A 25995-nucleotide genomic window follows, 5' to 3' on the forward strand; every position below is an offset into this window, starting at 1 on the left:
TTACCACCTTCGTAACCTCTTTGGTTACTTGCATAAAAACATTCACAAGACACTTGGACATACTTTGTAGAATTTTATTTAAGTCAAGTTCTTAGTACACAGCAACAATTTCAAATACAATTTCAAAATTAAAAAGTGAAGATTCCCCCCCTCAGCTGGAGGTGGCTTCATGGCACACACAAGAGCCGTGACTGGCAGCAGCCTGCTCCCTCGAGTCTTCCTGCAGGACTTCTACTCCGCTCGGGACACCAGCCCTCCCTGGAGGAGCTTTAAAATACAACTGGCCAAATCACACGTTGTTGTAACATTCTTTTTTGTAAACCATCTTAAGAAAAAAGATGCATGGACACAAAATATGAAAAGCTGCTTTTCCATAGAATTCTAAAGTTGCAAAAGACACGTTCATCGTAATGTGAAAATAAGCTTTTTGTTTTTGTGTTTTTTACAAAATACTGAGCAAGGATCATTTGTATACAGCTAGGCCCTATTGTTTCATTTGTTAATTTTTTTTTTTTTAAGAATTATGAAATTCTCAGTAAGAAACAGGAATAAAGATCAGCATCAAGTAGATGTAAGGTTATGAGCACAGCACCTCCGTTTAGGACTGGTGTGATAAGGCTGTTTGCTGTGCTCCTGCCGGTGCTGAAGTCAGGTCACCTGTTCTGCTACACAGTACTGAGTGGAGTAGTAGAAGGGTTAACGTGAATATGATTTTCACTAATTAAGTTGTGCTTAATACACTCTTTAAACAGTTTGAATACTGATGGTATTTACCAAAACAGCATATCTTTTCAAGTATCTTCCTGAAGACATCAAGTAGCACTCATAATTTAAAAAAAAAAAAAAAAACCATACAGCATATTCAATTAAGACAGCTGTAGAAAGAGTACAGGCATTGATGGAGTTAGGAACTCTACTGTTGTTAACTAGCTGTTACCTGAAATGAAACCTCTAACTTCCTCAGTCAAAATGAAAACTAAAAATTTTTAAATCTCATGTAGCTCTAAAATTCTATGATTCTTAAGTAAATCACGTGAGGGGAAATCACCTTAACACCAGTCAGGAGTTCCTGGGAAAGAGGTTCAGAGGGAACAGATGGAAAGTGATTCAGACCCCATTCTTTTCAAAGACTTGGCAGTCACCTGCCAATTCCTCCAACAAACCCTGTTCCAGGGGAAAGGCAGCCTTCAGGACATGTCATGCTTCTCCACCAAGGAGAAAGGGTAATAAAAAAAAATGAAGAGTTCATAATGCAGAAAGGTACCTGCTAAAAGACAATGAACACAAAAAGATAAAAGCAAACTACCATCATTTTGATGCCTCTAAAGCAGAAAGATCCTAAGCAACCGTCCACTGCAGACTGCTGGGGAGCACAGCCCCATCACAGACGTCCCCGTCCAGATGCATAAACCTTAGGTCTAGCCGGGTAAGGAAGGGAAGCGGGAGGGGGGAAGAAAGGGAGGGATGAGAGTGTGTCACCTAGTGACTGCGAGGAACACGGGAAACCAGCAGGCCCTTGCCAACCCGAAGATGGAACGGCCGCTGCCCCTGAGGGAGGGCGAAAGCAAGCAGCCCGAGAAACGGAGACTCCGCGGAACAAGTCCTCTTAAAAGATTCCTATGTACTCCAAATCAGCAGGCTGAATCTCTCGGCTCTAGATCTTGACACTATTTTGGTTTTTGATTCATTGCCTTGCCATAAGGTCAACAAAAAAGGGTATTTTCATTCATTCCCCGTGGCCTTTCAAATAGTAGTACCAAAAAGGTGTGGGGTGGGGAGGGGGGAACAGGGACGCTTAAGTCACTTCTTTTTTTTCTTTTTTAAAGAAAAAGCACTTCAGATGTAAAAAAAATCCCCGCTGCCATTAGATTCCCTCTATCCTGTTAAAATGGTTGCTTACAAGTCAGCAGAGCCTAGACGTGGATCATCTCTGCCACAATATTCTATATCCCGTAAGAGTTCTGCATCCGTTTGGAATTCCTACTACCAACCATCCTGTAGTTCATAAAAAGAGAAACAGGGGGAACCTACAATAAATCAAGAAATACTACCTTCACAGACTATTAATAGCATGCAATCTGTGAAATATTACATACATTAAAAGTCTCCAATTACTGTAGGCCTGGCCCATCATCATCATTACATAGCATCCTTCCAAGACAATATATAGAATTCAAAACTGTACAGAAATTTAGAATATGCAGAAAACTCAAAGGTGTTTTTAAAACAATTGTACACATTAGTACTAAATAATAGCGAGAAGTCGGCTGGCCCCGGCGGCGCCTCCGCTGCACGTCTCCAGTGGGAAGGGCCGCGCCGGCGTCTCCCGCGCGCCACAGTCCAGCCGGGGCCCAACCGGCGAACTGACCGCCACCAACTTTTCTGCACAATTCTCTTCTCTGCTTCTGTAGGTGTGAGCTGTGAATACTATACCGGATTTCAAAATACCCTCTTGCCTTAAATATCCACTAAGCTTTCTCAGCACAAAGCTATTTAAGTAAAAACTGGAACACATCTAAATGTCAAAACAGTTTCCCTAGTTTTACACCAACACTAAGAAGAGCTTAACCTATCCAGGTGGATAGTCTTGGTCCATAATGAACCTGAAGGCTCAGGGGACACTCAGGGCCGCTACTTTAAAGGAAAACAGGACATAAAGAATGTCAAGACCTAACAAAAGCCTGAAGTGGAGGCAAGTTAATGAACGCTAAATTCCCAATTCAAAGTGTCGGAGAAATCTAAAAGCAAAATCGCTAACTTGCAACGTGTGGGGGAAACCCCTGCAACATGAAAACAAAGTCTTGACAGGGGAACTCTGTATCTAGGCCTGTTAAGCGGTGATGAAGTTTTGTGCTCAGAAAACATCTACACGTGGGATACTAACTTCTGCTTGCGCCGCCCGAAGGCCTCATACACGAGTGCTCTTGTTCCATTCTGTAATCAAATTCCTCTACCTGCGCTCTCCTGTCCAAGGCCTTCATTTGAAATAAATGTGGTCACTGCCTTTCCCCTTTGCCCCCAGCACTGGGGAATGACCTGGCAAAGCTCCACGGGCTCGCGAGCTCGGCCCGGATGCTGGCGAGCGGCGAGCCCTCTCGGGCCTTTTCAGTATTTCTTACATGATTACAGAAGCGAGGATCAGAGCCGTCTGCCTTAAAACTGCGCTGAATGTGAAGCTATAACTTGCACAGACAGAAAAAAATACTGTTTTGCTCCAAATTATCTTAATTTTTATCTATGTAATAGGATGAATATTTGGCCTCCTACCTTTTATTCCACTAGTCTTAGTCCGAGATCGAAGGTTCAAGTTCTTACCAAGAGCAGCGACTTCAGAAGCCAATCGCAGCCCGGGAGAGCATTTCCCTCTCTGAGAACTGCGCAAGCTCCGCGGCAGCTGACCCTGGCCGTTACCACCACGCAGGCAGCGCAGCGCAAGCCTCGGATTCCCAGGGACTGTGAAGAGACTTGGAAATAACTGCGATTTTCCAAAAAAGAATGTTTTCCTAAATAGTGAAAGAAGAAAGAGCTGGTCTGACCTCCCAAGATTCTACTCCGGAAACAGTGCCTAAGGCAAGAGTCTAGGGCGTCTGGGAACCCGACACTCTCTCCAGGTTGGTCTCGGGGAGCCGGGGAGCCTCGGGGCCTCCGTCTAGCTCGGCACGGCCGCCCCGCTCCGCGAAGCCGGCGCGCACGCCACACGCGGGGCCCGCAGCACCCGCGGCAGCGCGCTCTCGTGCAGCAGCAGCAGCGCATTAACACCAAGCCAGCGACTGGTGACCACCCTCACAATGCTTGGGGACTCGCTTCGTCACCCCAGTCTACAAACTGCAAAGCATGCCGGGATGCGAGGCAGCAGCAGTGACTCCGGTGCGGCGAGAATGCAGGATTTACGGGGCTGCCCGGAAAGAAGCCATCGACAGCTACGAAGACGGTGAAGGGTGAGAGCTAAATCCTAGTTCACGCCTCCTCATCCAAGTGGAAGCAGGTGGGCGAGGGCACAGCACGGGGGCCACACGCTGCCCCCCTCGCACAGGCACCGGGGAACGGCCAGTGCCCCGGGTTCTGCCGAAGGAGAAGCCCCGAGGGGGCAGAGTATTCCTGAGGAAGATCCCAGATTTCCTGAATCAGTCTGAACCTGATTTGCTTTACAGAGTTCCATGCCGTTGTGCCTCGGCCAGATTTAGAAACGGGCACTTTATTTTAATGCAAACAGCTCAGCAGATAGTACAAATAATGGCAGAAAGATCCGTTTGTTGCGACTCAGCTTGCTTTTTTAACACTGGGGAATAAACCAAAAAAAACGTCAGCAGTTCGTGTCATCGGTGTCCTTCCTTCGGCTCACTGGAGGGGACTCCCGGGAAGACCGGACCAGTCCTGCGAGGCACGCGCAGCCCCGCTGAGCTTTACTCCGAGTAGTGCATGATGGACTCCACGTAATTGCCGGGAAAGAGCCCGGTCACCCCGTTCATGACGCCCTCATACCAGCCGTCGTCGTTCTTCTTGATGACGTAGATGATGGCGCCTTCCTGAAAGGACAGCTCATCTTCCTTGTCCTTTGTGTAATCGTAAATTGCCACAACTAGAGGGGAAAAAAAAATACGTGAACAGAACGACAGCCGCGGGAAGACCGAAGCAGGCGAACGAATCCCCGACCCTCCCGGCCGCCGGCGCACCGCGGGGCCCTTCTCGCCGCGGACCGAAGACGCTCTGCCAGCTCCGTCCCGTGCAGCGCGATCCCATCCCGGAGAGGTTCGCGCCCAAACAGTATGAAGGGGAAACCGCCATTCCGTCAGACCTGCCGTTCAGGAGCCGAGGGGAAGCGACCTCACCGCGGAGACAGGCGCAGTCCCAGAGCCGGGCGGCCGCGCACCAGGCTGTGCCCACACCCGTATGGTCGACGAAGGGAATGGTTCTCGCGCGGAGACGCGCACCCGAACGGCCAGGTGAGAGAGGGGGAGGGAGGGAGAGGCCGAGTCGCGTGTCCGCCGACTGTCTGGAGCCTCCACCTCTTCAGGAAGTAGAAGAAGGAGCTGAATTCCCAAGAGTTCTGTGCGGAGTCTCCACTAGACATCCCTTCACAGCGCAGGCCGCGCGGGGCCACGGCCACATATCCACAATGAGGGGCCACAAGTTTTAAGAAAACGAAGATACCTGTCAGCTCTCCTGACGTCTTCACTGCTTAAATAACTTGGTAACAACATCTGAGGCCATCTCTGGTTGCTGATCATGAGATCTCAACAGTTCCGTTAACTCGGGAGACCTTATAACTTGCTCAACTCCACATGAAGATTTATTTTTATAAAAGGGTCCTCTGTACCTTTATTACACCACTCAGAACTTCACTCAAAATCTCCATCTAGCTCTCCTTCTGATTAGTACATTTTGTTAGTTTCTCATGCAAACTTAATCCTCAAATAAAACAAAACTACCACAGAGACTTATGACTGAGTGTGACTTGCCCTAGTTCATTTGTCTGAGAAACTCCTACTCATCCTTCAAGACACACCACAAACGCCACGTCTTCTGAACAGCTTTTTGGAATGCCCAGATAGAATAATGGCACTATTCACTTTTTGACAATCCTTAATGGAACATCCATGCTGATTTTTAGAGGCGGGTGAGTAAGACAAGGGACTGTCATAGTCTTGTGAGGACAGAAATGGATCTGGTAAGTTACCATACACTGTTTATACTTCCACCAAGAAGTTACATCATTGAGCTGGAAGAACACAAGAACAGATGGCTTGATAGAAGGAAGGATATAAAATGGGCACTGACAAATAAGTTGAAGTTTGCCAGGAAGAATTTAATGCTAATAAAAAGTACAGCTAAGACTCAATCCCAGATCTGAAATCAAGCTGAGTACAGTGGTTAAGAAATCGGGCTCTAGGGGAAACGGAATAAAAAAAGAATGTGGGCTCCAGGGTTATACCACCTCGTTCAAATCCCAGCTCCAGCACTTGTGAGTTTACAGAATATACTTAACTTTCCTAAGCTCCTTTTTACTCAGCTGTATGATGGGAATTACATAGCCCTAACCCTCAAAACAATATAGTTGCATTAAACGAAGCAATGAACATACAAGATATAGCCCTGGGCCTTGTTTATAGTAAGTGAACATCTATATAACTGTTAGCATATTTTATTATCTTAATAACTATTATGATACTATCTTTTTTGTAACACTAACATTTTCTGTTATATAAATTATTTTTGAACCTCCATTTCCTAGTTTGCAAAATGGGAAGACTAACTGCCTTACATACATAGTAACTCTAGCGTTATGCCAAGCAACCTAATAAATACATAAAACTATCTGTTCTTTTAAATCAAGATACTTACATATACACCTTATCTCCATTTGGCCAGTATGGGCAGTAATCAAAGGTTAAGATAAACCACCAAAGGTTAAGATAAACCAATGGCAATGGTTCTCAACCTTGGAATTATGGGAAGAACTTTAAAAAATTCTGATGCTGGGATGCAGGCCCATGGGCTTCTGGTTTCTTACATTGGGAGGTGCAAACATACGAAATGCAACGTAAGTGACTCAAATGCCGGCAGGCCCTACAGTCTAAGCTAACGAAATGAGTCATTAGGCAGCAGGCTTAACACTGATGTACACTCAAACGAAAAAGCAACCATAAGCAAAGCATGGCTGATTCTTTTTGTTTTGCCGGAAAGAGTAAGAAAGCGCTCACTTGATTTTCATGTTTTAAAAGATCTCAACTAAAGGACAAATCAAACTTTGAAAAACATCTTAGAGAACAATTCAGACATACTCTTAAAAACTCCAAAGAGTTACCTGGACTGAAAGTAACTCACTATCTTCTCTTACAAATTCCTGCAGATTTTTAACATACTCAATGAAGAGTACATTGTTAGAAAGCAAAACCGTTCCTTTATTGTGCTGTTCTCTTAAGAAATAACTGACCTGGTTTGTCAGAGCTGAAAACTGTCATCACTTTATCTAGGACAGCGTGAAAATCAGGCAGGGAGTTTGTAAAACATGTCCATGCCCAAAGTCCTACCCTACTACCGTAGGACTTCAGGCTATTTTCCTTAAAAAACAGCTTTATTAAGGTGTAATTTAGACATAAAATATAACCACTTACATGTAGAGTTCAAGGAGTTTTGCCAAATGCATGCACTGTATACATGACAAATACATCCCCGCCACCACCACAGTCATCATACAGAACATGCCACACTGCAAAGTTTCCTTTTGCCCCTACGTAAATTTCCTCACCCACCAGCATTGGTCCCTGAAAACCACTGATTTTCTAGATTTTATTTAAATGGAACCATGAAGTATGAGTCTTTAGTGTCCAGATTCTCTCATTGGTAGAAGGCTTGAAAGCCATCCGTACTGTTGCTTGCATCAGTAAGATTGTTCCTTTTTCTTTGCTGCACAGTATTCCATTGAATGGATGGATATCCCACAACTAGTTTATCCATTCACTAGTTGAAAGACATGTGGGCTGTTTCCAGATTTTATCTATTATGAATAAAGCAGCTATGAACGCTTGAGTTCAAGTCTTTGTGTGAACATAGATCTTCATTCCTCTTAAGTTATATGCAAGAAAGGACTGCCAGATCAGCTTGGCAAGTGTATGTCTAATTTCTTAGGAAACTGACAGCTGGGGGCACCTGGGTGGCTCAGTGGGTTAAGCCTCTGCCTTCGGCTCAGGTCATGATCCCAGGGTCCTGGGATCGAGCCTCGTATCGGGCTCTCTGCTCAGCGGGGAACCTGCTTCCTCCTCTCTCTCTGCCTGCCTTTCTGCCTACTTGTGATCTCTGTCTGTCAAATAAATAAATAAAATCTTAAAACAAACAAACAAACAAAAAACCTGACAGCTGTTTGTCAAAGTAGCTGAAAGGCGCTGCACTCTCACCGGCAAAGCCTAAGCGCTCCCACTTCACCACACTTCCTCCAATACTTGGTATCGCCCGGGTTTCGAACTGTAGTCCTTCTAGAGGGTGTGCAGTGGGAGTTTGTCTGGTTCACTGTGGCTTTAATCTGCATTTCCCTAATGACTAATAATGTTAAGTATCTTCTCGTGAGCTTATCTGCAATTCATGCACCTAAATGAAGTGTGTTCGAATTTTTTTTCTAGAAGTTTTTAGCCTCCTTACTTATTTTGCTAAAATTCTTCCCAGTCTAGGCTTGCCTTGTTATTCATAGCATCTTTAAAGAAGAAAAATTTAATGATATTCAGTCTGTCAATTTTTTATATGCTCTCTATAAATTTTTTTCCTAATCCCAGAACACAGAGATTTTCTCCTATATTTTTCTCCAGAAGTTGTATAGTGTAGGTTGTACAACAGATCTAAAATACATTTCAAGGTAATCTTTGTATATGGTAAAGTAAGGGTGGAAATTACATGAACATTAATTTTTTACCTCTACCTTGGCCAGAAATGGAAGACCACTATTTGTTAATCTAAGCTCCCCAAATGATGGATATCCAGTTGTTGTAGCACATTTGTTGAAAACCCTATCCTTTCCCCACTGAATTACCTTGACACCTTTGTTAAACAACATGTGTGGATCTTTTTCTAGATTCTATATTCTATTGATTTATATTTCTATACTTATATCAGTACCAAACTGTCCCAAATACTGTAGACTTAGTTTAAATCTTCCAACATTAGTTTTTTTTTTTTAACTGTTTTGATTCCACTAGATCTTTTACATTTCCATATAACTATTAGAATCCCCTTATCAATTTCTGTAAGAATGGCTCCCAGAATTTTTACTGAAATTGCATTCAATTTACAGACCAATTTGGGTAAAACCAATTATTGAACAATAATGATCAAAGAGCATAATATATCTCTTGATTTATTTAAGGCCTTTATTAATTTCTCCTAATGTTTTATAGTTCTCATATAGGTCTTACATATATTTTATTAAGTTTATCCTTAAGTATTTCATATTTTTGATGTTACTACAAAAGGTATAATTGAATAAATTTCAATCACCAAGTGTTTGTTGCTCATATATAAAAATCCAATTAATTTGGGGCAGCCAGATGGCTCAGCCCATTAAGCATCTGCCTTCAGCTCAGGTCACGATCCCAGGATCCTGGAATCAAGCCCTGCATTCGGGCTCCCTGCTCAGTGGGGAGCCTGCTTCTCCCTCTCCTCCCCAACGCGCTCTCTCTCACTATCTCTGTCGCTCTCTCGCTAATAGAGTCTTTTTAAAAATAAATTAAAAAATAAAATCCAATTACTTCTGCACATTGGCTTTGTGGCTTACAATCTTGCTGAGCTCGCTTTTTAGCTCTGTCAGCTTCTTTGTGGATTCCTTGTAGGATTTTCTACATATAAAATCGTATCTTCTGGGGCACCTAAGTGGCTCAGTCAGTAAAGTGTCTGCCTTCGGCTCAGGACATGATCTCAGGGTCCTGGGATCCAGCCCCATGAAGCATCCTGCTCGGCAGGAGAATCTGCTTCTCCCTCTCCCTCCACTACTCCCCCTGCTTTTGCACTCTCTCAAATAATTAAAAAAAACATCATATCTTCTGCAAATGAAAACTATTTGATATTGTCCCACATATCTGTTGCCGTTTTTTGTTTTTTTCCACCTCTCATTTTGGATAGTTTTTATTGTTAGATCATCCAAGTTGCCGATCTTTTCTTCTGAACTGTCCCTTCAGATACTGTTATTTTTCATCTCTAGAAATTCTATGTGGGTCTCTCTCTCTTTTTTTTTTTTAAGACATACTGTTCCTCTTTTGTGTTTATGTTTGCTTTTACCTTCTGGGACCCATGGGGCATTTGTAATATAAACACCCTTGTCTGGCAATTCCCCCATCTCAATCATTTCTGTTTCTTTTCACTGACTTCTTTTAGTTATGAGTTATGTTTTCCTGCTTTTTTACATGCCTTGGAATTTTTGATGGGATGTTAGACACTGTAGATCTTACCTTTTGGTGCTCTGGATTTTTTTTTTTTTTTTTTTTTTTTACTTTTTTGAGCAATGTTGGATTTTGTTCCAGAGATCAACTAAGTTACGTGAAATCAGTTGGATGCGTTCAGGGTTTGTATTTAAGCATTTGCTAGGGCAGTCTGGAGTAACCTCTAGTGTATGGCTCATTTGGCCCCATCACTAAAGGCAGACAGTTTGGGGGCCTCTTCTCTATACCCTGTGCATTGCAAGGTCTTTCTGTTCTGGCTGGTTCAGGAGCATGAACCATTCCCAGACTTGTTATTTCCAGTAATTTTTTTGCGTACTCCTTTCTGGTTGTTCTCTCTCCAAGCTCAGGTGGTTTCCTCACACTTACATAGAGGACGATTCACTCAAAGACATAAGGGGATGCTTCTGCAGACCTCCAGAGCACTGTCCTCTGTCTTTGTGTAACTACTTCTTCTCTGTGGCCTCCTAAGACTCTGATCTCTACCTTGCCTATGCAGTGAGATCTCCAGGCTATTTGGGTTCCACCTCCTCGCACTGTGGCCCAGAAATTTCCCCTAGTTAGCAAACTCAGACAATCAAAGGTTTACCTTGTTTGACTTCCTTCTCCATGGGGTCATAGTCTACCACTGCCTGTTACCCAGTGTCTGAAAATCATTATTTTTGTATTTTTTTTCTGGATTCATTCCTGCTTTAAGAGGAAGGGTAAATCTGTCATTGTTACTTTACCTTGATCCTATTTGTTAGAGTAAGCTCCCCAGGTGATTCTAATGTGGTCAATTTTTAAAACAAGTAAGTTAGTAGCTTCAATTCCCTTAACAGAAAATTTGAAGATAGCATACATTTTTTCTGAGCTAGTCTTCGTGAGATTTGGAAGCCTGTGTCCCTAAAGTGTCATGTCAGAAAAGTTTCATTCAGCACTTAAAAAAATGCCCAACTTCGCAAAGAAACTGAGAAACCATTATTGTCTGGGAGAAAATTTCATATGCAGATGTTTAACCTAAAATATCTGAAAGAAGATACCACAAAAATAATAATTTGGAAATATCATCCTCTTCCAGAGGCATTCCAGAAAAAGTCTATTTTTAAAATTTTTGTCTTATAGAAACCAATCATAAAAAAGCATGTTCAGTAGGAACAATAAATAACTATCAGTATAAAATCAGAGAGTCACAGAATTTTACTAATGTGATTTTCAAAAATCATGAACCTTGTAAGCTAAATTAATAAAATGTTGCATAGGTGCACCTAGGTGGCTCAGTGGGTTAAAGCCTCTGCCTTCAGCTCAGGTCATGATCCCAGGGTCCTGGGATCGAGCCCCACCCACATCAGGCTCCCTGCTCAGCGGGAAGCCTGCTTCCTCCTCTCTCTCTCTGCCTGCCTTCTCTGCCTGCCTGTGATCTCTGCCAAATTTAGAAATTAAAAAATAAAAAATAAATGTTGCATAGATCATGCAAGTAAAACTTTACCTATTAGTAAAAAAATAAATACGGTTTTCAGAATGACTAAATTCCATTTCCACGCAGAGGTGTCTCCCTACCCCTCTAGACACCCTTCTGAAACTTACCCTTTTCCAAGTAAGACCTTGGAGCCCACGGTGGGTCCTCTTCAGCATAAGGATCACTATACTCAACCACAGCTGCTTCCTCCTCTTCATAATCTTCTGGGGGAGGAGGTGGGGGAGGGGATTCATCGAAGACTGGTTCTTCCACAGGTGGTGGTGGAGGTGGTGTATCTGAAACTAAGAATGTATCAAGCTGATAACAATACTACGTGTTATGCAAAGTTCAGTATTTTCTATCCAAACCTCTATATACATGGAATGTAAATCTAGACTTGAAAATAGTGATCTTTCACTGGGTAATGGACACTGGGGAGGGTATGTGCTATGGTTTAGTGCTGTGAATTGTGTAAGACTGACGAATCACAGACTTATACCCCTGAAACAAATTATCCATTATATGCTAATTTTAAAAATGATCTTTTCAAAAAATAAGTGGGCAAGAGAAGGCTCCCCACCAACTATAATGTTTCAAATCTCCAAGCATGACTTTCTCCTCCCTGTGGGTCAGGGCTGATGGGTGTTAAATAAAGCAGGTGATTCTAATGTGTATGCTAATACACAATCCTCTTTTTCAAAGAAAGAGTAAGTACAATATAGTTTGGTTTTATATTATATCCAAGGAGCAGTGGTTATCAAAAATATTAATAATTTGGACATTTACAAGCATATTTAATTTTTAATAAATTAGAATGCACTTGTAAATAGTCAAATATTAGTAATCTCCATTCCTTTCAATGAATTTTTTTAAAGAGCATTTTACCAAATTAGTGGAATGGAAATCACAAGACTTTGGGTAACTTCATGCATGAAGATGTTCGTGCTTGCTATTTTTTATAGAGAGAATTTCACCTAGTTCAGACTGATTTATGATCCAGAATTTCCTCAAGCTAAATATGGAAGAGTGACTTAAAAATCTGCTTCCACAGCTCAAGTATCAGCATATATCCAAACTCAGGCAACTCAAAAGCTTTTCAAAATGGTTGGTACATAACTGGACACAGCTCGACAAAATAAACTGAGTAAAGCTGCATTTATCAGCTGCCCAATTTCATTTATTTATTCTTATTCGTGAGGTACCAGTACTGTTTCTGTGAAACTCTCTGAGCAATCCTGTTTATTTTCTATCTTTCATGTGAGCCTACTGATTCAACCAAGTGGATGCAGAAGACTGCTGGCATCTGGTGGGGCCTGGGATGTCGGTTCCCATCCTCTGTCCTGTTCCAGGTTCTCCCACGCGCTGCCAGTCTCCTTCCCAACCTGCCTGTTTGATGCACTTCCAAACTTTACTCATTAAAAGTGATTCTTTTACTCCTAATGGGTTTTTAAAATAAAAACTACAGATATGTGATTTAGCATATATTTTATGACAAATTACATAAGGTTGGGAATCAACAATATAACCTATTTGCATTTATAAGGTAAAGAGGCTGACTTGAAACAATTACATAAAAACAAAGATCCAAAGGAACGCTGTCTTTCAAAACAATCACCTTGAGAAATTACGTTATAAAATTACTCAAAGATTCTGCCATTGCTCATTTTTACTATTTCTTATAATGCCTCAGAGTTAATGAGACTGACATAACCTACCATTTTAATCCTCATTTTATGTGGAAACTGGCTTTCCAGGATTAAGTAGTCCTCCACTAAGTAAGTAGAAAAGCAGGAATTTGAACTTCAATGCCTGTTATCTTAAAAGACACACTATTACGAGACAAGATCAGTAACTTTAAAGTCATATTTCATGATTACTCATTCAACAAACATCAACTGAGAGCCTGCTATGGCTAGCCACTATGTTCAGCACTGAGACAGAGCAGTAGGCAAAAGTCATAGAGACACGGACAACGGAATTTTCACTTGTAATTACACGCAGTAAGTGCTGTAACTCACTCTGAGAAACACAGCAGCAGACCAAAACTCTTACACAGGTCAGGAAAGGCTTCCTGAACCTGAAGAATAAGTAAGAGTTACTGGCCAGAGGGCAGGATGGAGTGAGGGTGGATACTTCATGTCCGACGTGAAGGGAGAAAAAAAATACAAAGGTAAGAAAGTAGGAACCTTTCAAGGAACTGGCCAAAGTTCAGTAGAAAGAGGCATGAGGAAGCTGAAGAGGACTAAGTAGGAAGGGCCTTCCACCAGTTTGGATTCTATCCAAAGAGCAACGGGGAGCCACAGAAGGATTTTAAGAATAACAGAATCAGCGCTGCACCACTCAGCCCAGTATACCTGGTTCCAAGTAATTCCAGACTGTTTCCAAGTATCAATCTTACTATAGACTATCTGCTACCAGAGTATCTTCAAAGTAATATACCTGAAAACTAAGAGGATAATTCTAAAAGACAAGTACACATCTTTCCAAGGTGAACGTTTTGAAGAGAACATCCATTTGAATGCAGAATCCCTGCTGTATCCATAAAATCAGCCACAGCTCACCTCATAAACAAAGTTTTCTTATTTTTCTACATTTTGTAGGGGAGAAATATATGTGACTATGGAAAGAAAGAAAAGACTATTCCAAAAGGCAATCACACTGCTGAACACTGGAGGTGCTCCTTGGTTTACCTTCCAATTAGCGGAAGTCAGACTATTTTCAGAAGGGAGCAGAGATGCAAAAGCACCTGCAAGAGGCCGTGAGCCCTCAGGCAAGTGGGCCAGGATTCTAACCACTTCAAATGCAACAAAGAAATGTGTCCATAGGGCGCCTGGGTGGCTCAGTGGGTTAAGCCGCTGCCTTCGGCTCGGGTCATGATCTCAGGGTCCTGGGATCGAGTCCCGCATCGGGCTCTCTGCTCAGCAGGGAGCCTGCTTCCTCCTCTCTCTCTGTCTGCCTCTCTGCCTACTTGTGATCTCTGTCAAATAAATAAATAAAATCTTAAAAAAAAAAAAAAGAAATGTGTCCATAAAAAGGGGGCATTTGGTTAGATACAAAAGCACAAAAAACAAACAAATAAAAAAATCAACCCCCCCAAAACAAAACAACAACAACAACAAACCAGGGACTAAAGTGTCTGCTTTGTGTCAGATGCTTCTCTAAGTGCAGGGGAAACAGTCAGCCAACAGAACCACCGAAAATTCCTGCCTTCCTACGAGCTCCCATTCTGGTATCAGCAACGCCCATCTGTGTGCCTAAGCAACACAGTGCAAATATGTGTACCCCTCTGGTCAGGCCACCCCTGTTATGAGATGCATACTCTGGGCTTCATCATACTGATGGCATGAAACTTTTCATTAATGGAAACGCCTGGCTCAGATTCCATGCCCATCGTGCAACTGTGTGACTGTGATGTGGGCTCCTTGCACAGACCTCTCCCCGGAAAAGAATTCATCTTATGGCCTATTTCACTGGTCTCTGTAACAGCAGTTCCTCACTGAGTGTGACAAGGGCCTCCTGCTTCGGAGACATCAGTCTCCTGAGCTTCCTTAATGCTTTCCTAGAAGACGACCGAATGGGTCAGTGAAATTAGTTATCTGGTCCTGCATGTCTCGACCCCAGACTACAGGCCGATGGAAATTCATTGCCAATCTATGAGGCCTCCTAGGAGAGAAAGACTGGCCATTTGGTCCCCTGAGACCTACCACGGCATGGCCATTTTTACACCTGGAATCACAAGACTGGAGGAAGATTCTCAAGCCCGGCCACCAGACCCTGCGACTCCAGTGACAGCAAACGAGGCTACTAGCTGTCTGAGCAATGCATATAAAGAGACGAGCTATCTGGGGGACTAAGGAGCATCTCCTTGGTTAGATGTGGTCTTTCTTTTCTTAGATGGGCTTTATTTTATTCTTGTCTCATCTTCACTACCAGATTTTAAGTTATCTGAAAGCAAAGAACTTCATCTTAATTATTTTATCACACTAGCTGCTCACCCAGGAACTTGCCCAGAATATGCAAATATGTGAACTCTCAGTGAACGAAGGACTATTCAGCCAATTATATATAAATGACATTTTATGCCTATAATCTGATCTACAGCATAAAGAAGACATACACTTACTATTGTCTTGGACTCTGGCCACAAATCCCATTAAAGGTAACTGAGGAGTTACCTGTAGGACGGAGGGAGGAGGAGGAGCCAGAGATACTGCGGAAACAAAAAGGTGCGGAGGGTCAGGGGTCAGGGCGAGTCACATTAAAAGGAAAGGCTAATAATACAAGAAAACAAACGTATACGGAGGGAAACCCATAGGTACAAATATTTTTAAGCTATCTTAAAGGCCCTCTTTTGAGGGATAATGCATTAACACAAAAAAAGTATTGGGGGAGTTTAAAGAAAGTTCTAAAAATTGTAACAGGAAGCATTTCTTATATACGGATCTATTCTAACATGTAATACCAAACTGATCTTGTCACATCACTAACAACATGTTTTCTCAAAGAATTTCTGCAGATTATCATGAATAATTTGGTTTTCAGGATTTTAAAGGTTACAAGTTTAAATGTTCATCACCAGGAAAAAAAATTGCATCCCAACATCCTAAATTTATACTTTCCATTACTTAATTAACAGGCAAATTAATTGGTTCTTCATTCATTAATTAAATATTTACTGACTTTCTAGTAAGTGGCAAGCACTCTGCTAGGAAGCCAGTATCAAGCCATTCTGAGAGTTAGATCTGTGTCATGACAATTCCAATTCATACCAAAACACACCGGACTCATTCAAATCACTCTCTCCTCCCCAACGTGTCTTTGCCTCTATCGCAAACGCCTGGTACAGTGCATAGCACTAGTCAGCCTACAACGAATGTTTAATGTATGTAAATAAATATACCTGGTACGTACGAAACAATAGCCCAAGATTAATTCTACAGTTATGCTTTCCTTCAGAATGAGTGTAAAGCACAGTATGTATCTTCTTAAGAAAACACCTTTATTAACTCAAATTACAGTTAAGACTAATACAACTGAAAAGATGAAAGAGTCACTGCCCTCAAAGGTCTCATATTCTAACCGGAGATACAAAAGAACATAACCTGAGCCCGGCAATGTTTGTGGGAATCCGCTGCAGGGGGCTGTGCTGGGAGAGGCGGCATGGGGATGCTGGGGTGGGGGCAGGTATTTGTAGGGAAGGCCACACAGAAACACTCTCTGAGTGGGCACTAGAAGAAAAGGAGTTCAACAAGCAGAGAAGAGAAAGACCAGACGAAACCCAAGTGAGGGGCAGAGGCTGACAGGTCTAGAACAGCATGACCAGTACACACCTGGACAAGTAAGTAGGTAGACAGGAACTAGGGAAGTGCCTTAGGGGACAGAGTGCTCAGTGGTGAGAGACTGGACTTCAAAGTCACCCAGCATCAATCACCTGATTCGCCATTTCCTTGTTGTTAAACACCTAGTAATCATTTCTTTGGCCCTAATCCATAAATGTGATGAAAAAAGGTGGTTTACTTCACAGAGCGGATGCAAAGATTTAAAAACAACAAAAACCAAAAACTAATGCATGCAGAATGCCTAACCTAGGACCTGTCACCAAAAAAAAAAAAAAAAAAAAAAAAACCCAAAAACAAACAAAAAAAAAACTCAATACAGCATAAACGCAGAGAAAAGAAGAAAACTTAGTAATAGTATGAAAAAAGTATACTTGGTAGCTAGGAGACATACGTGATATATAGACAAGAGTTAAGCTATTAGTTAACACTGAAGAGTATCTAGCTGTAAGGGACAGAGTAGAATAACCCTAGAAACAAGTACCTTTCTTAAAAGGTAACTTTTGATTAGGTTTTTCCCTAAGGTCATACTTCTTGGTAGTAAACCCTTTGGTGCCTTGTCTCCCCCTCACAGGGGCTTGGAACAATTGCTGGTATGTTCCCAATACCCTGTGTAACTTGGAGGAAGAAGATGACATAATGAACATAGAAGTAGCAGAGACAAAGCTGATAGAAGGAGACAGCAACTGGTATTCTAGAAAACTATTTATTGGGTGTATGGTCCCATCAAATAAGATGAAAATGTTCCTCTTCTGTTACCAACAGTCCCATAACAGAAAAGTAGGGAATGCCCCACATCAGTCACTATTTCTCAACCTTTTTTTTTTTTTTAATGACCTTCTGGTGCTCAGCTAAACCAGAATGATTAGGTGTTTAACTCAGAACAATCTTCTTGTAGGTAGATCAAGTGTATTATTATTTTTTAAGATGAGTATGTTCTATTTCTTTTCTAGTTCTGAAAGTGAAAATCTGAAATCATATGGTTTTAAGAAGTCCACCAACAACAGCCCAGGTAAAAACCAATCCCAAATCTTCCTAAAAAACATTTACTTCATAACAAAACAAGTTGGACTTTTCTCAAAGCTAGACCATGTTTAAAAAATTCAGTTCCAGGGGAACCTGGGTGACTCAGTGGGTTAAGCCTCTGCCTTCAGCTCAGGTCATGATCTCAGGGTCCTGGGATCGAACCCCACATCAGGCTCTCTGCTCAGCAGGGAGCCTGCTTCCTCCTCTCTCTCTCTGTCTGCCTACTTGTGATCTCTCTCTCGCGCGCGCTCTCTCTCTCTGTCAGATAAATAAATAAATAAAATCTTAAAAAAAAAATTCAGTTCCAAATGGAGTTTACAAAGGTCACCCCAAATACTACTATTTTCCCCCAGGGCAAAAATTTAATGTGATGATCCAAATTAATTTCGATACCACAGCATTTTCTTTCTGGACCGCATTAAGATTTTATCTACCAGAACTCCTGTGAAACACAACATCCTACTTTAGACTTATTTTCCTTAGAGCTGAGCTAAAAACAAGCCATTCTAGAAGACTGAAGCAGGATTTTTTTTTTTTTTTAAAGATTTTATTTATTTGACAGACAGAGATCACAGGTAGGCAGAGAGGCAGGCAGAGAGAGAGGAGGAAGCAGGCTCCCCACTGAGCAGAGAGCCCGATGCGGGGCTCAATCCCAGGACCTGAGATCATGACCTGAGCCGAAGGCAGAGGCTTAACCCACTGAGCCACCCAGGCGCCCCTGAAGCAGGATTTTGATGAGAATCATCATCTACATTATTTGGTTCTAGACCTAGCATCTCATGAACAGGAAAGAGAAGTAACCAGACACTTGTTTTACACTCCACTTCGTTAAGATGATTCTTCATTTGACAAGACCCTTTCCCTAAAGCCACCAAAAGATCTCCAAACTTAGACTTGGGAGTTTTATGTTCACAATACATACTAAGATGTTAATGTGAAGACAAGGCCTCACCAGATGACTGCAGTTTTAGAGAGGTCTTAAGTTCTACACACAGCAACAAGTAGGTATGTACATAGTAAAGGCTCTGCAAGCAACCACACTTAGAGGAAGAGTCTGTGCTGATGAACTATACAGATGTTCGGAACATGACCTTCCTGGTTATTTATGAAATCCTGTGGAGCATAATCTTTGAGGCTTATTGTTTCAAAATGTCTACTTCAAAACGTTTTGAAAAATAACTTGGAATTTTACAGCTTATTTCTACAGATTTGTAAATACTCTGAGAAAATGAGACAAAATGAACACTCTAAATGTTCTAAATGAATACTACTTCTAAAACCATTAAAGGATACCACTGGGGCACCTGGGTGATGCAGTGAGTTAAGTGTCCGAATCTGGGTTTCAGCTCGTCATGATCTCAGGGTTGCACTGAGTGCAGAGTCTGCTTAAGTTTCTCTCTCCTTTTCCCCCTCCCCCCAACGCAGTCCCTAAAATAAATAAATAAATAAATAAATCTTTTTTTTTTTTTTTTTTTTTTAAGAAAAGACTACTACCTTTGGAGGTTATAGACATCTGAGAGTGCATTCAAATTTAGGTACTTATATTTTACATTACAGTAAAGGAAAATATTTGAGCAATGCATTTTAAGAGTGAAACATTTCCTAAACATGAACAGCAGGGAGTATTTAAAAGTGAACTGAACTCATCATACTGAGTAAGGAGGCTTTTTACGAAATAATTATCAGTTCTGTAGTTTCAGAAGGGTTAAAAGAATTGGATCATTGTTGTTATTCCTTTCCAAGCAAAAAAAAAAAAAATCACAAGATGTTATGCTAAGAAAAAGCAGCATATTAACACAAAGTTTAAAAACACAGCTTGGGGCGCCTGGGTGGCTCAGTGGTTAAGCCGCTGCCTTCGGCTCAGGTCATGATCTCAGGGTCCTGGGATCGAGTCCCGCATCGGGCTCTCTGCTCGGCAGGGAGCCTGCTTCCTCCTCTCTCTCTCTGCCTGCCTCTCTGCCTACTTGTGATTTCTCTCTGTCAAATAAATAAATAAAATCTTAAAAAAAAAAAATAAAAAAAAAAATAAAAACACAGCTTGTGTTAATAATCACTGTTAAGGGTCTATCTGGCTTACTTGGTCATTTGAGAATATTACACTTTTCAGTTGTTTTCTGGCTTTTTTGCTCTCATTACAGAAAGCATTCTTAAAAAAATAAAATAAAAAGAGTAAGGATTCTCTAACGAATCCTAAAGACTGCCTAATATAAGGATTTGAAAAATGCTTCTTGCGACTGCTCTTTATTCATACTTTGCTAAAGCCTTACCATATCTGTATTCTTCTGGAAATTTATGGTAATGTTGTAACTTAACTTTCATTTAGAGGATATATGTTATTGGCTTCTCTTCTGCAATACCACCAACCCAATGTTATTTTTTCAGTTTCCTTGTAGTTGTTTTCACAACATTCAATGGGTAAACCTTGACATTCTCCCTGTGTAAAACACTATACTCGTTCACAAATTCCTCTCTCATACACCTATATATAGTCACATTTCTTAGAAACAACATTTCACTTTATGAATTAGATTTTTTAGTCTTTGCTGTAAGGAACTGTAGCAATAAAATATAGAATTATCTAGAGAGGAGCCAAGATGGCGGAGAAGCAGCAGGCTGCGCAACATCAGCTAGCAGGAGATCAGCTAGAGGCTTATCTAACCACTGCAAACACCTGCAAATCCAATGGGCAATCGAAGAGAAGAACAACAACAATTCTAGAAACAAAATCGATCACTTTCTAAAAGGTAGGACCAGTGGAGAAGTGAATCCAAAGCGTCAGGAAGATAGACCGCAGCGGGAGGGGCCGTCTCCCGGCAAGCGGCGGGGCAACGGAGCAAAAAATCGGGACTTTTAAAACTCTGCTCCACGGAGGGACATCGCTCCAGAGGCTAAACCAGAGGAAAGCCCCCGCGGGGTCAGCATAACCCCACGTCCCGCGGGGTCAGAGAAGGACGGGGGTGTCTGAGTGTCGCAGAGCTCGCAAGTAGTAGAGCGGGGAAGCCGGCTACAGAGACAGAGCCGAGGAGTGAGCTCCCAGGGGTTATCTCCAACCGGTCGCAGCCTGAGTGAGCTCAGAGCACAGCTGGAGGCCAGGGAGACGGAAGCGACTGGGCGCTTTTCTCCAAGTGCGACCGATTGAGCGCTTTCCTACAAGCGCAACCAGAGGCCATGGAGAGGGGGGCAGTTGGGTGCTGTTCTCTGAGGGCGCCCTGAGGAGCGGACCTGAGCTCTCCGCTCCTCTGGGCGGGAGACTGGGAGGCCGCCATCTTCATTCCCGTCCTCCGGAACTCTACGGAAAGCGCTCAGGGAACAAAAGCTCCCAAAAGCAAACCCGAGCGGATTACTCAGCCCGGCCCCTGGTAAGGGCGGTGCAATTCCGCCTGGGGCAAAGACACTTGAGAATCACTACACCAGGCCCCTCCCCCAGAAGATCCACAAGAAACCCAGCCAAGAACAACTTCACTCACCAAGGAGAACAGCGGAATTCCAGAGGAGGAGAAAGCAAATCTTATCTGGACAAACTGACAAGACGGAAAAACTCACCACAGAAAAAAGAACAAGAGGCAGTACTGAAGGCTGGGGACCTAATCAATACAGACATTGCTAATATGACAGATCTAGAGTTCAGAATGACGATTCTCAAGGTTCTAGCCAGGCTCAAAAAAGGCATAGAAGATATTAGAGAAACCCTCTCCAGAGAAATAAAAGCCCTTTCTGGGAAAATAAAAGAACTAAAACCTAACCCAGTTGAAATAAAAAAAGCTATTAATGAGGTGCAATCAAAAATGGAGGCTCTTACTGCTAGGATAAATGAGGCAGAAGAAAGAATTAGTGACATAGAAGACCAAATGATAGAGAATAAAGAAGCTGAGCAAAAGAGAGACAAACAAATACCGGACCACGAGGAGAGAATTTGAGAGATAAGTGATACCATAAGACGACACAATATTAGAATAATTGGGATTCCAGAAGAAGGAGAGAGAGGGGAGCAGAAGGTATATTGGAGAGAATTATTGTAGAGAATTTTCCTAATATGGCAAAGGGAACAAACATAAAAAACCAGGAGATGCTAAGAACGCCCCTCAAAAATCAATAAAAATAGGTCCACACCTCGTCACCTGATAGTAAAATTTACAAGTCTTAGTGACAAAGAGAAAATCCTGAAAGCAGCCTGGGAAAAGAAGTCTGTAACATACAAGGGTAAAAACATTAGATTGGCAGTGGACCTATCCACAGAGACCTGGCAGGCTGGAAAGAACTGGCATGATATATTCAGAGTACTAAACGAGAAAAACATGCAGCCAAGAATACTATATCCAGCTAGACTATCATTGAAAATAGAAGGAGAGATAAAAAGATTCCAGGACAAACAAAAACTGAAAGAATTTGCAAACACCAAACCAGCTCTACAGGAAATATTGAAAGGGGTCCTCTAAGCAAAGAGAGACCCTAAAAGTAATAGATCAGAAAGAAACAGAGACAATATACAGTAACAGTCACCTTACAGGCAATACAATAGCACTAAATTCATATCTCTCAATAGTTACCCTGAATGTTAATGGGCTAAATGCCCCAATCAAAAGACACAGGGTATCAGAATGGATGAAAAAACAAAACCCATCAACATGCTGCCTACAAGAAACTCATTTTACACCTGAAGACACCTCCAGATTTAAAGTGAGGAGGAGGAAAACAATGTACCATGCTAATGGACATCAGAAGAAAGCTGGGGTGGCAATCCTTCTATGAGATCAATTAGATTTTAAGCCAAAGACTATAATAAGAGATGAGGAAGGACACTATATCATACTCAAAGGGACTGTCCAACAAGAAGATCTAACAATTTTAAATATCTATGCCCCTAAGATGGGAGCAGCCAACTATATAAACCAAGTAATAACAAAATCAAAGAACTACATCGACAATAATACAATAATAGTAGGGGACTTTAACATTCCCCTCACTGAAATGGACAGATCATCTAAGCAAAAGATCAACAAGGAAATAAAGGCCTTAAATGACACACTGGACCAGATGGACATCACAGATATATTCAGAACATTCCATCCCAAAGCAACAGAATATACATTCTTCTCTAGTGTACATGGAATATTCTCCAGAATAGATCACATCCGCGGTCCTAAATCAGGTCTCAACTGGTATCAAAAGATTGGGATCATTCCCTGCATATTTTCAGACCACAATGCTCTGAAGCTAGAACTCAATCCCGAGAGGAAATTTAGAAAGAACCCAAATATATGGAGACTAAAATTATCCTTCTAAAAAACCAGGAAATTAAAGAAGAATTGAAAAAATTCATGGAAACAAATGATAATGAAAACACAAGGTTCAAAATCTGTGGGACACAACAAAGGCAGTTCTGAGAGGAAAATATATAGCAGTACAAGTCTTTCTCAAGAAACAAGAAAGTTCTCAAATACACAAACTAACCCTACACTTAAGGGAGCTGGAGAAAGAACAACAAAGAAAGCCTAAACCCAGCAGGAGAAGAGAAATCATAAAGATCAGAGCAGAAATCAATAAAATAGAAACTAAAAAAGCAATAGAACAAATCAACGAAACTAGGAGCTGGTTCTTTGAAAGAATTAATAAGATTGGACAAACCCCTGGCCAGACTTATGAAAAAGAAAAGAGAAAGGACCCAAATAAATAAAATCATGAATGAAAGAGGAGAGATCAAAACCAACACCAAAGAAACACAAACAACTATAAGAACATACTATGAGCAACTCTACGCCAACAAATTCGACAATCTGGAAGAAATGGATACATTTCTAGAGACATATAAACTACCACAACTGAACCAGGAAGAAATAGAAAACCTGAACAGACCCATAACCAGTAAGGAGATTGAAACAGTCATCAAAAATCTCCAAACAGGGGCACCTGGGTGGCTCAGCGGGTTAAAGCCTCTGCCTTTGGCCCGGGTCATGATCCTAGGACCCTGGGATCGAGCCCCACATCGGGCTCTGCTCAGTGCAGAGCCTGCTTCTCTCTCTCTCTCTCTGCCTGCCTCTCTGCCTACTTGTGTTCTCTGTCAAATAAATAATAAAAATCTTAAAAAAAAAAAAAAATCTCCAAACAAACAAAAGCCAAGGGCCAGACGGCTTCCCAGGAGAATTCTACCAAACATTTGAAGAAGAATTAATACCTATTCTCCTGAAACTGTTCCAAAAAATAGAAACAGAAGGAAAACTTCCAAACTCGTTTTATGAGGCCAGCATCACCTTGATCCCAAAGCCAGACTAGGATCCCATCAAAAAAGAGAATTACAGACCAATATCCTTGATGAACACAGATGCAAAAATTCTCATCAAAATACTAGCCAATGGGATCCAACAGTACATTAAAAAGATTATCCACCACGACCAAGTGGGATTTATTCCAGGGCCGCAAGGTTGGTTCAACATCCGCAAATCAGACAGTGTGATACAACACATCAATAAAAGAAAGAACAAGAACGATATGATACTCTCAATAGATGCTGAAAAAGCATTTGACAAAGTACAGCATCCTTTCTTGATCAAAACTCTTCAAAGTGCAGGGATAGAGGGCATATACCTCAATATTATCAAAGCTATCTATGAAAAACCCACTGCAAATATCATTCTCAGTGGAGAAAAACTGAAAGCTTTTTAGCTAAGGTCAGGAACACGGCAGGGATGTCCATTAGCGCCACTGCTATTCAAATTGTACTAGAAGTCCTAGCCTCAGCAATCAGACAACAAAAAGAAATTAAAGGCATCCAAATCGGCAAAGAAGAAGTCAAACTATCACTCTTTGCTGATGATATGATACTATATGTAGAAAACCCAAAAGGCTCCACTCCAAAACTGTTAGAACTTGTACAGGAATTCAGTAAAGTGTCAGGATATAAAATCAATGCACAGAGATCAGTTGCATTTCTCTACACCAACAACAAGACAGAAGAAAGAGAAATTAAGGAGTCAATCCCATTTACAGTTGCACCCAAAACCATAAGATACCTAGGAATAAACCTAACCAAAGAGGCAAAGAATCTATACCCAGAAAACTATAAAGTACTCATGAAAGAAATTGAGGAAGTCATAAGGAAATGGAAAAATGTTCCATGCTCCTGGATTGGAAGAACAAATATTGTGAAAATGTCTATGCTACCTACAGCAATCTACACATTTAATGCAACCCCTATCAAAATCCCACCCATTTTTTCCAAAGAAATGGAACAAATAATCCTAAAATTTATATGGAACCAGAAAAGACCTCGAATAGCCAAAGGAATATTGAAAAAGAAAGCCAAAGTTGGTAGCATCACAATTCCGGACTTCAAGCTCTATTACAAAGCTGTCATCATTAAGACAGCATGGTACTGGCATAAAAACAGACACATAGATCAATGGAACAGAATAGAGAGCCCAGAAACAGACCCTCAACTCTATGGTCAACTAACCTTTGACAAAGCAGGAAAGAATGTCCAATGGAAGAAAGACAGCCTCTTCAACAAATGGTGTTGGGAAACTTGGACAGCCACATGCAGAAGAATGAAACTGGACCACTCCTTACACCAGACACAAAAATAGACTTAAAATGGATGAAAGACCTCAATGTGAAACAGGAATCCATCAAAATCCTTGAGGAGAACACAGGCAGCAACCTCTTCGACCTTAGCCACAACAAAGTCTTCCTAGGAACATCGCCAAATGCAAGGGAAGCAAGGGCAAAAATGAACTATTGGGATTTCATCAAGATCAAAAGCTTTCGCACAAGGCGCCTGGGTGGCTCAGTGGGTTAAGCCGCTGCCTTCGGCTCAGGTCATGATCTCAGGGTCCTGGGATCAAGTCCCGCATCGGGCTCTCTGCTCAGCAGGGAGCCTGCTTCCCTCTCTCTCTCTGCCTGCTTCTCTGTCTACTTGTGATCTCTTTCTGTCAAATAAATAAATAAAATCTTAAAAAAAAAAATTTAAAAAAAAAGCTTTTGCACAGCAAAGGAAACAGTGAACAAAACCAAAAGACAACTGACAGAATGGGAGAAGCTATTTGTAAACGACATATCAGATAAAGGGCTAGTGTCCAAAATCTATAAAGAGCGTAGCAAACTCAACACCCAAAGAACAAATAATCCAATCAAGAAATGGGCAGAGGGGGCGCATGGGCGTTGGGTGACTGCCTTCAGGTCGGGTCATGATCCCGGCGTCCTGGGATCGAGCCTCGCATCGGGCTCCCTGCTCGGCGGAAGCCTGCTTTCCCTCTCCTCGTTCCCCTGCTTGTGTTCCCTC

General features: G+C 41.8%; 2 protein-coding genes across 30 annotated transcripts in view; one reads left to right on the forward strand and one right to left on the reverse strand.

Moving 5' to 3' along the window:
• Positions 1-13133, forward strand: part of RAPH1 (Ras association (RalGDS/AF-6) and pleckstrin homology domains 1) — a 116142-nt gene extending 103009 nt beyond the window's left edge. The window contains exon 16 of the mRNA XM_082688855.1: positions 12621-13133. Within this exon, the coding sequence (XP_082544981.1) occupies positions 12621-12752 (132 nt within the window). The 3' untranslated portion in view covers positions 12753-13133. The remainder of the gene's footprint in view (positions 1-12620) is intronic.
• The window catches only part of ABI2 (abl interactor 2), a 127665-nt gene continuing 101730 nt past the window's right edge, over positions 61-25995 (reverse strand). For 15 of the 29 annotated variants that reach the window (XM_082688879.1, XM_082688881.1, XM_082688895.1 and 12 more), the window contains 2 exons: positions 11487-11660; positions 61-4579 (listed from right to left, as the gene is read on the reverse strand). In XM_082688879.1, the coding sequence (XP_082545005.1) occupies positions 4404-4579; positions 11487-11660 (350 nt within the window). In that variant the 3' untranslated portion in view covers positions 61-4403. Of the gene's footprint in view, positions 4580-11486; positions 11661-15481; positions 15569-25995 lie in introns of all 29 variants that reach the window. The other 14 variants (XM_082688899.1, XM_082688872.1, XM_082688873.1 and 11 more) reach the window with 1 other exon arrangement.

The sequence above is a fragment of the Mustela nivalis genome (assembly GCF_964662115.1).
Source record: "Mustela nivalis genome assembly, chromosome: 11".
In the NCBI taxonomy this organism is placed as follows: Eukaryota; Metazoa; Chordata; class Mammalia; order Carnivora; family Mustelidae; genus Mustela; species Mustela nivalis.